The 12,468-nt window shown below is 34.6% G+C and overlaps 1 protein-coding gene across 2 annotated transcripts in view; it reads left to right on the top strand.

Moving 5' to 3' along the window:
- The window catches only part of PLXDC2 (plexin domain containing 2), a 250,408-nt gene extending 244,223 nt beyond the window's left edge, over window positions 1-6,185 (top strand). For both annotated transcript variants that reach the window (XM_083861238.1, XM_083861239.1), the window contains exon 14: window positions 5,744-6,185. In XM_083861238.1, coding sequence (XP_083717364.1) covers window positions 5,744-5,860 — 117 coding nt within the window. In that variant the 3' untranslated portion in view covers window positions 5,861-6,185. The remainder of the gene's footprint in view (window positions 1-5,743) is intronic.
- Window positions 6,186-12,468: the final 6,283 nt, after the last annotated feature.

Genomic DNA, 12,468 nt, shown 5'->3' with positions numbered 1-12,468 from the left:
TGAGAAAATAGTTTAAAATGCTGGAGTTCTTGGTATTTCAGAGCTCAGGAAATTAATGAGCATTTCTGGCTCACCATTTTACTTCTCTGTTTGTAACAGCACACCATGAATAAGAGCCAGATTTAACATCCAGCCATGTTTTCCCCGCACCATTTCTAGGTTTCTGCATTAATGTTACAAATGCAGTGTACGTTTTCAAGCATAAAAAAATAGGAGACAGATTTAAAAAAGAAGGGTTTTTGTAAAAAGAATGAGATCCTCAGCTGTCTAAGCCAGCTGATGGAGCTCACACAGCTCTGCTGTTTTCTTCTGGGATATGGCCCATTGTTTTTTACAGGGGATTATGCTTTTAGTTTGAAACAGGCTTAACATGGTCATCAATTAATTTTTGTCCAAATGTTCAGGCTGAATTGTGTTTCCTGAAGATGATAATTAAAAAGAAAAGAACAGGTATCATTTTTCTCTTCTTTCAAAGTCCTGCAGTATCCTGGCATTTGGAGTATTGTCATTGATCTCACTGTCATTGCCTAGTACTGATAGTAAAGTTATTTTTCCAAAGCTTATCCAGCTCAGCAGGAACCAGCAGTTCAGCAAGGGAAACCTAAATCGACCACAAGGGAGAAGCACTAAAATAAATAAACACTGACAATAAAAGTCAAAGGTGTAGAGGAAGGAGGCATTCTGTTTCTCATCCCTCAGCTGCCAACTCCTCAGATGAACGTAAGACTGCAGAAACTGCTACAGAGAGATGGTTTAAGTCACAAAAAGATATGTTAAACAAGTACTTCTGCCAAAAAGAAAAATAAATGAAGCCAGTAAATTACTCTACTGAAGCTTAAATCTGAAGCATTTCTTATTTGAGAACAGTTTCTTCAAAATATGAGTTTAACATGGTGTCGGGCAATTGTTCTTTTCTTACTCCTAGGAATATGTATCAGAAGTATAGTTTCAGATATTTGTAGCCTCATCCACTTTTGACTGTGATTTACCAAATAAATTGGGTGTTTCTAAAAGAGATTAAAGACTGATGCATAAATTTCAGGTAATTTTGAGCACAAAAATACACATTATGGTCAAGGTAATTGGTAACAGAAAGATCTTTAGTTCTCACAAGAAACCAGAGCCCTGACTACTGAGGTACATTAACGCTGGACAAGTACTTAGACTAATGAGTCTTGAGTAGTATCAGATTAACATTTAGTCATTTAGTAAGACTTTACTATAGGGTTGGTTTTTTTTCCTTTTTCTTTATCTATTTTATTAAGTCATAATAGTTTTTCTGAAGTTTTGACAATAAATCCAGATTTGGGATATCTCCATATTTGCTTATTTCCATATCATTGGAGTTAAATAGACCTTCTTGACAAAGTGTGGTTAAAGAGTAAAGCTTTTAAATAGATTTAAATCTGATTTTACTCCTGAATTAGACAAAGAAATTGACATCAGTGGAAATATAAGATGCAGCCCTTCATGAGACACTGTGAACCAGTCCTCTGGAAGTTTGAAAGATTGAAATATAGAAAAAAATCAATACATAGAGGACACAAAGTTGTGCCAGAGCATTCAGTTTAAAAGGTGATCAATGACTTCAGTTTTTGTGTACTTTAGTGGTAAATCAAGTTTACTAGGGAGCTCTGGAGAGTTAAGACTTTGAAAGATTGACCTTCTCATGCTATGTCAAGTATTTTTACTAATGTAAATTCAGTTTTAAAAAGATTGTGCATATATCCTGATGAAATCCACTGTTCAAGTTTACTGCTGAATAGGAATGAAGAGCTGATGCATGCACAACCACTCTGGGACTTTATGGTGGTTGAAATATACAAAGAAACTTTTGATAGTGTTTTAGAAATCTTAAAGAACAAAATGTGTGTGACAGGGTCGAGGAGGTGACAGAGGGGCAAATATTTCATTACTATTTTCCTTTACTGCTCTTCTGAAATTGCAGGTCTGTGCAGAATTGTTCTCATTCCATTTTTGTACTCAGGGAAATATAGACTAAGGATGGGGATAATAAAGGCTGAGATGTAAGAATATCAAATATGTAACACCTTTTGCCAAGTTCCTTCTGTCATTACTGGTAGAAACTTGTCTTCATGCAGAGGTATGAAAGAAAATGTAAAAGCTTATAATTGCTGCAGCTAACAAAATGTACATTATTACAGTTGCTTTTGATAAATTACCATCTCAGATGAAAAGTGTTAAGTGGCATAAATTTCAGAGATAGTGATAACATCAGCATCAAAAACTCTCAGAAGCAGGGCATCAGTCTTCAGATACCAGTATTTCAACACAACTTTACACAAATGTCCATACTCCTGTAACTGATCTTCTAATATTGGTTACTGTTCATCAGGAAATTAGATGGTCTAAAGCTAGCAATCTTAAAATGCATCATCAACTATAACTCTAGAAACCATGTTCAGTTCATAACAACTGAGTTTTATTTAGACTGTATTCAATAACTGCACTGAAATATGTATCAAACTCCTTTTTTTTTTAACATATCTAAATAAGATCATATGATTTTCATGGAAAAATGAGGCCCTATAAGGCTTAAAAGTCTCTGATATTGAAAGGTGTCAAAAGAAGAAACTGATCAAAAAGAATATACTTGGAATACACTTTCCTGGCAACCAGAGTGAGAAGTTACTCTAGTTTCTACCCTTTAGTTTTAATAGGTGGAATCCTCTCTATTTTTCCCTAAGAAGTAAGAAAAAAGTTATAAATTCTGCCTTTTCTGCAAGATGGATATCAACATACTTATTTTAGTCTTTGTATTGCTGCAGGAAGTCCAACATCCTGCACAGCCATCAGCAATGATATAGAGGAAACATGAAAAGTAGAACTCACTTTCCATGGATTATCCAACTCCTGGATTTTTTTCCTTTTATCTTACTGATCTTCAATAGGAACTAACTTTTTTAATGTGTATCATAAATTATTTTCCTGCATCTCAACATATTTCTTCTGTATCCTGGTCATGTAGGGTCACAAGTGTATTTCTCTCAACTTCACTGCTTAAAAAAGTGAACCCAAGGAAACTTAAAAATAATAATAATAATAATAATAATAATAAACTAATGCTGTTTTCCTGCTTTGTAATACATTGAAAAGAAGAAGGAGTTACAACTCCCTAGCCACAGCTAAGGAGGATTTCCTTTAAGTGTTCTGATTCCAGAGGAAGAAACATATTTTTTCCTGCAAAAATTGGGAATTAGTTAATTAAATACCCAGCTTACTTTCTCCGAGTTTGGCTTGGGTTTGGTGAGGTTCTTTGGTGTCTTTTTGTTTTTTGGTTTTTTTGGGGGTAGAGATTTCTTTCTGTCTTTTAATTAGTCTTCACAGAGAAAAAAGAGAAAGACTGCATTACGTACTTCCTGAGCTGCTTCAGTAACTGAAGGAACATTTTATCTCTCAATATCTATCAAGTTACTTTTCAAGGATTTTTCAGTTAAAGCTGAAATATTTTTACAGCTTTCAAGGGGTTACATAAGGCAATGAATTGATAGTTTGTCAGTGCTCTCTTTTAAAACTGTAAACATGCACATAATGAAGCTGAAATTAAACAATTACTATAAAGGGAAAATCTCACCTCAGACGTGACAAGAAACCACAGAAAACTGTAACTGCAATATTAGAAGATGACCTTCAAGTCTTTTGCTTTATTTCTGGAAAAACAGCCCATATTTATGTCAAGGCTTTTTATCATTAAAACTGATACACATCTGTTCCTTAACTAATCATCTGGAAGGCAAATTGAAAAGAGTAGCATAAAATGGTAATTTTAGTATCTTTCATCAATGTAGCAATGAAGTAGTAACTAATCATAGGTACAACTTAAAATTAAATTAGAGAGCTACTTAGTATATTAAAACCCAGCTCATCCTTACCTGTCGCCATTTGATACTGTTTCTAGTTATTCTTTCCTGCTGGTTTTCCAATGGTTTTTCCTTTTCCTGTTTCATTAGAGACCTCTCCTTCAAATTCCTTTCTCATTTGTATCAGTGTAAATCTGAAGTAAACCCTTTACGTTTAAAATTGCATTATTCCTGATTTACTTTAGTGAGCCTAAGAATGGAATATGACCCTTTTTCTTTAGCAGTAACCAAACTGTCCTTCTTAATTTTGGAAACACACAGAATCAAGCTTGGGTTAAAAAACCTCTCCAAAGTTTGAATAGACTAAGTTTCCTTGTTAGGAAGACACATCCATTAAAGAAGACAGTGTTCTGTCTTCCTACTTTGTAGGAAGGTGCTGCACTGAAAGGCCTGGGATTTTAAATTAGCTGCCAAAGAGAATTTAACTCTGAACGCCTCAAAAGTAACCTGATCCTGCAACAGGATGAAAAGGAAGCAGTTGCTTTTATGTGGTGTCTTCCCAACAATGGTCACTGAGGAAGACTTTGTGACAGCTGTGCCTGCAGTCAGCTGTGTGGTTTGTTGCCAACAAGATTCAGTGGCACCTCAATATTCCTTGAATGACTCTTGCCCAGCAGCACCATGAGTCCCAGCAAAACATCATGGCTGTGGCTGTGCTATGGTCACCAACAGCATCCCTCAGGAGCAGGAGGTATCCTTTGTGATTGAAAGGAAATAAAAATGGGGTATTATAGGGACAGAAGATCAAATGCAGTGTTTATATTCAGAGAAAGATCACAAAGTAAAATTATTTAGCTTTTGAGCTGTCACTGAAAATATAGGCTGTAACTTGTTTTCATTGATTCTCCTCTCATTTTCCTGCAATGTTTCTATACAAGTTGCTCTGTGTTCTAGCCCTCCTTCCAAGCAGATTATAACTCTTATCAGTAAAGAGAAATAAATCAGTATATTTGGCAGATAAAATTTTCAATAGGGAAAAATCTTTTTAGGAAGGCTTTTTCTTCTCACTGACTCTGTGAAGGAGTTTCCCTATTTTCCTGAAAGCTATTCCCTTTGACATAATCTCAGAGTGGTCACCCAAAATCTGAGCCTTACCTGACATTAACTCATTTGAAAATACAGATTGTTTTAAACACTTTTCCTCCCTAGAGATACATAGTAATACAGGAATTTTTTTATCTCCTAGAAGAAAACTTTTTATTTTCTCTGTTTATGACCTGTTTTTAAAGCAGGCACCCAATAACCTAGTGGAAATTGGTTAGGACTTCTTAAGGCTCTTGTACCCAAAGCTCTTAAGTTTAAATAAAATTGTTGCTTCTATTTGAACCATCAAAATAAACCACTCAAGGAAAAATTATGGCACTTGAAATAGAAAGTCATTATTTTGAGAGTCCTGCATAAGCGTGCCAGAATTTTATCCTAAATAGTTTTTTTTAATTAAAGTTCCTGTCAACACTGCCACGTATTCTCCCATGGCATAGAGTATGTTAGAAAATTCCTATGCAGAACTAGGAAGGAAGGGCATTGGACACATCCTCTGGAGGTTAGTGGATCATCCATTCTTTATGTGAAAAATCCAATAATCAACCATTTTAGACAGGAGCTATTTCATCCTCTTCATTGCTAAGAATAGTGGTAATTGTTTACATGTTTGAGAACAGTCATCACTCACAAATTTAAAGTGGGATTATTAGTTCCTCTACCTTTTGCTGCTGCTGAACTGTGCCTTTCCATTCCTGTAACAACTACAGGGAGTGTGGTTTACTATGAGAAGTCAAAATTGCGGGATATTGTTAGATGTTTTTATTAATAATTTATTGTAGTACCCTTCATAAAAGTTTATTTTGTTATTGCTGTTGTAGCGACGTCCAAGCAGATGGCCAGCAATGAAATTCAGAAGAGGATCTGGACATCCTGCCTATGCTGAGGTGGAACCAGTGGGAGAAAAAGAAGGGTTCATCGTATCAGAGCAGTGCTAAAATTTCTGGGACAGAACACCAGTACTGGCCTACAGGTGTAAGACATTTATTTTGCCTCTCTTTAAAGAAAAGGACCCCTAAGCTGCTGTAGCCTGATAGAAAGAAGATTCTGGATAAACTTTGTCCAAGAAGAAAAACTATCTAAGATACCAGATTACTACTGCACAGTAGTTTTTGTTAGTGGACTGGGACACAATGGTTCATGCAGAACACTTGTCAGTGGACACCTACAGTATCAGAACTATGGCACAAGTGCCATGTTATTTGCTTTAGGTGTGGGGATGCACAGTAATCAGAAATATAATAAAGCTTTGGTGCGCAAGGGTATTGCCCTTTGGTTCAAGTCTTCTTCTCTGTTATCTCAAAGACTGAGGAAAAAATCTGTACCATTTCAGTGCAAAGGGCACTGATCAGTGATCACAGGTGATTGAGAAAAGTATTTTATGACAGATAAAGAAGAAAAAAAAAGGAATTTTCCAGCATTTATATAAGCAGATGTGAAATACACTTTTCAATTCTAAAATAACTTGGCAACCTGAGTGAGTCACAATGTAAATGCTTTTCAGGAGTAATACAGTGTTTCTTGTACATTGCTGATTACTAGCCTGCTAAACAACTCATGATATACAGATTGGTAAGAACTGAAGACCACAGAGAATTTTCACAATGGTGGAATTATTTCATAGGAGTTCACAATGATGTTGGGCTGATTTTAATTTTCAGTGTTCACTAAAAAATTAATTATCAGGTTTGTATTAAGGTGTAATTTTCATTTCTCAGCAGTAGGTTGAAGTAAAGGTAACAGATCCTTTTAGCTGCCAGAGAGCTTAGGGACCATTTCTTAGGCAATGAGGTAAGAAAAATAAGATTTAAAATAAATGGATTTCTATTCTTTGCCATTTCATTGTGAGTCCTTACTGAGAAGCACCATAGACTTCAATGCACCCCTTCCAGAGATTCAGATACAAGTGTTATTGAACCCTGCTGATTCATACAGTGGTTTTGTTTAATGCACATAGTAGTTGCATAAATATATATATAAATATATTTTTTTTTATAGCTAACACAAGGCGGGTTCTTGTGACTGTTAAGACTGCATTTTTGTCATCCAGACAAAGGAAATGAATTGCATTACTGCATATTTCCACTGAGTTGTAAAATAATCCTTAATATTAGAATATTTTTATGTTGTGTAGGGAAGGTGGTTCATGTAGTTGCAGTGCCATAAACTTTCTGCCTATTGGAACCATTCTTTCTGTAAAATTGACCCTTTCCCTCCCTGCATAGGGAAAGACAACACTATAAATTCACATCATCAAAAGCAGTTACTCCTTTCAGGGAAGGGGTTAGTACACACGGAAACCCAGAGCTTCCCTGAGGAGTGGAAACCTAAATGCATTCATGATCTGGGCCTGAGGTATTGAAATATAAAATTCAGGTACTGCATGTACATTTCATAGCAGTAATTTACTATCAATTTTTTTACATACTGTGCAAAGCATTTGAATGATTTTTAAGTGAGGTATACAACATTTGTGGGTTTGGATTTCGAGCAGTTTTAAAAAGTTGTAGTTACCACCTTAATAGTAAAGTTACTTACATTTCTTGTTGATGCTTGTATGGCCTAAATTTGATTACTTAACGCTGTTAAAAAAAAAAAAAAAAAGTAAACATGATTTTTGTTATTTTGTTCAGTAAATACTACAATACTGTATTTTCTGTATTATTTTATTTTGGGTAACACATTTTTATTTTCATCTGATTTAAATCATCTAGCATGAGATTAAAACTGTTCAAAAACTAACTGGTATTAATCTGAAGGTACTAACAAACACATTGTCTTGAAGCCTGGTTAAAAAACCTGTGGCAAGTAGTCATTTCCATTTGTGTGGATCTGCTGAGCCCTTTTTCTAATAGGCTGGGCTTAAATTGCAGGCTGTTAATTCTGATAGCAATAACCAAATGTATGCACATATATATGGTGACACTCATTTTTATTAAATAAAAAGGTATCAGTGCACATCACGTAGGAACGTATTTGGTGTGCAATAATTATCATCAGTTTTTCCAGGAATCTTGGAAATCGTCAGCTAGGGTTCATTCCAAAAGAAGCCATTGTAGAGCTTTTGGAATCCTGTTTAAAATAATTTTTATTTCAGAGAACGTATTTGAAAACTATACTAAGAAATTTACAAAAATCTACATAGTTCTGCAATAAGTTCAAGGGATATTTCATATAAGTAAAGAAGATTTATATTATTATGGGTTTACAGGTCTGCTCTTCATCTGATTCACTCCTATTTTTACCAAGGTATGTAATACATGTCATGCAATGGAGCTGACAGAGTATTTGTAATATGATTAGACAAATATGTCAACAATTTAAAATCTGATGTTTTGATTACTTTTGCTTTAAGGCCCTTTCACAGCTGAAGGATGTTTGTTAGTATTTGCAGACTAACTTACATGTTATACTCCTTCATAAAATAATACCAATTTTTTTTTCATTTTTTCCACCTCATGTACTTAGGTAAAAGATTCCACTGGTCTGTGGGGAGCATCATAGAATACTTCTTCAGATTTTTGCCATGATGTTTTATATGCTGTGGATTATAACATGAGGAGTTTCTTGGTTTGTTTAAAAAGATTGATAAGCATATGCTTATGTCTGATAAGAACTGCTGTCTGAAGAGAAAACTTCCTGCATACTAATGGATGTATAGTGTCTCATTGGTGTCTGCTTTGATATATTCTGTGGTATGTTCTATTTATCCCAGTAGGCAAAAGTTAATTAAGTAATCTGTTGCTGTTTTGTAATTCCATCTGGTTTTCTAATTTTTTAATAATTAAAATTCCCACATTAAAAATTATACAAACATTAATCTAGAGGTCTGGTAAAATATTGAGATTAACTGAGAATCCTATTCTTATATTTTTATAAAGCAGCAGATTGAATTGATCCAGACCAAAAAAATGTCATGTAGCCCTCTCTCAGAAATCCAGCTGAAATATTTTTCAACAATTCAGAAATATTTTTCATCCAAGCGTCTGCAACAGTGGTTTCACTAACATTCCCAGTAGTCCTTCATATGAATCTTACTCAGAAAAATGCTTATTTATAGAGTAATTTATCCCAATAGTTATTTTACCTCTTCTTATAAATTTCTTATAAATTTATTTCTCTAATACTATCTAATTATTGCAAGATCTGTCACATTTTTTCTTATTATTTTCCATTTTAGTGTCAACTGTTCCATAATGCCTAACATTATCAGTGCTCTGCTTCAGTTCATCCTCCTCCACAGAGAAAAAAGGAAAATTTGAAATTTGAATTCTAAGGACTCAAAGCACATTACTAAGTAGCTTTTAATTCTCATTAAGATGAAACACTAAATCATATAAATTCATATATATATATATACATACACACACATCACTACACACACAGAAATTATTGAAAAAAGACCCTAGCATTTCCAAAGTTGTATTCATATATTAAGAAATTGTGGAACTGCTGAAGTGGAATTGTAATTTTGCTCATATGTGCATGCTTATAATGATGTGATTATTTAACTGCTTTCTGTGTTTCTCAGTGCATCCCATGATGTATTGGAGTAAGAGAACACAGATTGTTCACAAAAAACAGCTATTCCATAGTTTCCTCCTCTTTGCTCAAATATTGTTGCATTTTGTTGCATACCATCCAAAGCCTTTTTTAAAGACCTTTTTTTATGGACTTTTCTTCCATACCCATGAGCATTATACTTGATGGATGGATACACCTTGATTTAGTTCTGCTCTGAGCATTCCCATGAAGGGAGTCAATATTCCAGAGAGCATCATATGAAGCAGTTCTTCTTTTTCTTATAATTGCCCTTCTCACTCCTTACAGCTTCTGCTGCAACTTATATAGATGTCTTGTAAGTAACAACCTACTTCAATTTAACTTCAGATCAAGCTCATTTTACAACTAATGTGTGTGCTGGAATTCTGGGAGAAAAAATAATACATCACTGTATTTTGAGAAACTGTGGAAACCAAATTAAATTTGCACAAGATGAAAAGAATATTTGGCTTTGCAAAAATCACCATTTTTCTTGTTCAACTGAGTTCAACTATAAAGACTCACTGCACAAGTACCTGAGACAGCTGGGTAGTCGAGCCATTAGTTTCCCATTCAAATGTGCAAGCAATGGAAAAGGAAGGGGTAAGCTGGTTTGCAAGTGATCATGGAAGACATATTCTTTTCTTTAACGTAAAAAGAGTTCCAAGGAAAACAAGGGAATATTTCTATATTCTATTAGAGAACCTCTTGGATAAGCAAAAGAATCTAAATTGTAACACACATAATTTCATTTGTATATATACAATATATTTGTATAACAAAGTAGGTTGATGACTAGAACATTCAGAGTAGGCCATGTTGGACCATGGTTCAGTTCACAGATCATCAACGGGAATTTGTACCTCGAGTGCATACAGTGGAGAAAGCAATGGCTGTGTTATTAGTTTCTGATGCCAAGCAATGAAGCTTTGTATAAAGACATTTGACATTCACATAGGAGATATCTCAGCTGCACAAAGTCGTAGTGCATATGACCACATTATTGGCCATCGGGAGCAGAACTGGCATAGATCACAAATTTGGCTCAGATCACAGCTTTGATCTCAGAGAATTTATTGCTTCCAATGAAGAGAAAGAACAGCAGCAAACATTGTTGTTCAAAGATCAGCGGAATCCTTACACATGTGCCTCTGCCTTCTTGCAAAGAACTGCTTGAAGCCTAAAAGACTCCAGAAATAAATGTTACTGACTGACAGGGTAGCATTAACCCTAATTCTCATGTTTTAGACAGAGATTTCAATAACTGATACCTGTTACTAATTTCTTTGTGAATGTAATCGTATGTGGTTTGAGTGTTGAGTTTTTTGGAGTAGGAGAAGGAGAAGGGAAAAACGTGGAAGGGAACAAATTTCAGTATTTCCAGATGCTCTAAAGGTACAGCAAGAAACCTTATGTACAGCCTTGAGAGCACTGTGTGCCAGTGGCACTGAGTGAAAACACGAGGTCTTCCTTCATGTCCAGCTCTATAATTTTAAACTAAAAAAAGTCATCAGAACCACTAGCTTCTCTCTAAATCTACATGAGTCCATATTTCTTCCCATGGATGGTTTATGTCACTCCTTAGAGAAAAAAGGCTTGAGCCACAGGCAGCATTTTGAGGCAGAACGGTGTGCCAGTAGTGTTTTATCAGAAGCCAAATATGACAAAGCAGGATGTAGCTTGTGTAGAACTGAGAGAAACAAATCAATTTAATTTTATCAGAGCAGCCAATATCCCTACAGCTGGAGCACTGATAAAATATTCAAGTCTGTGAGCTGATTGGAGTTGATATAAACAATATCATAAATCTAAAGCTGTCCTTTAACTACCAGCTTATTGTCAAATCTTAAGTGATTTTCTGATTTTCTTGACTTTTTAATTTTTTATGGGGAAGAAAACACTTGAGCATGCCAAGTAGAATAAAATATCTTTCTGACAGGAACAGAGTCTCATCTCCTGACGCAGTTCTTTCCCAACCAGAATAGTTGCTCCCCTGTGAACAACTCATTTTAGTGGGTCTCATGATGACTCCACAGGACTTTTCACACACAATTCTCTTTCTTTTGCAAGATTTTTCAATACCTGTATCCTGCCCTACATTTTATCCTTTGGTTCTTCACCTCTGAATTAACTCTACATTCTCACTACTTTACTTTCTTGCACTCCTTTAAGCTCTGATTTATGTGTCATCATGACTGCTTTTAGTATCACTCAAAATAAGCCCCTATCTGAAAAAAAACCTCCACTTGTTTTTTCCTCTGTATGTGAGTTCTTAGAACTATTTGAAAGTAGATATTTCTGTTATTGACTGGATTCTGTCCACATGAATAACTTTTTATTTAGACATTTTGATCAAACAAAATTCTAGTCTCTTCAATGAAAAACTTGTGCCATGTATTTTTAAAAGCAGTGAAAGGACTTCAAAAGACAGACCTCAAGACATTACTCTTAATTACATCAATTTAACTAAGCAGATTATTTTACCCAATTAATTAATATAGATGCCTGTTGTTTCTGTGATCGCTGGAAATATAGTGTTTAGGGATATTAATTAAACTCTTCCCATGAAGTTTGCATTATTTCCTTTGGTGTAGCTGTTACTTGAAAAACAGACTATTTTGTTAATTGCTAATGTTAGCTTAAAAGAAATTTGGTTTATTGTCTGCTTGGGTGGCACAAAGTTTCCTCAGACATCTAGAAGCTCTCAGTAAGAAATATTACTTGTTCCTCTCTAGGTTTTTTTGGACTGCTGGTTTTATTATTGGATTTTTTTTCAGTTTCAATAAGAGCTGGTAATATTTTTTTTTTTTTTTTTTTTTTTTTTTTTTTTTTTTTTTTTTTTTTTTTTTTTTTTTTTGAGAAGTAGCAAAAGATACCATAATCTGAGTGTATGTCAGGATATCACCATATCACCACTGTTTTAGTGGCAAGCTGAAGCTCTCCAGAAGAAAATGATGTGCCTTTCATGGATATGTGGGCATTTTCATGATGTGCCTTTCATGGA

This window comes from Zosterops lateralis (assembly GCF_965231275.1).
Source record: "Zosterops lateralis genome assembly, chromosome: 1".
Taxonomy (NCBI): domain Eukaryota; kingdom Metazoa; phylum Chordata; class Aves; order Passeriformes; family Zosteropidae; genus Zosterops; species Zosterops lateralis.
This window is presented reverse-complemented; position numbering and strand designations above follow the sequence as displayed.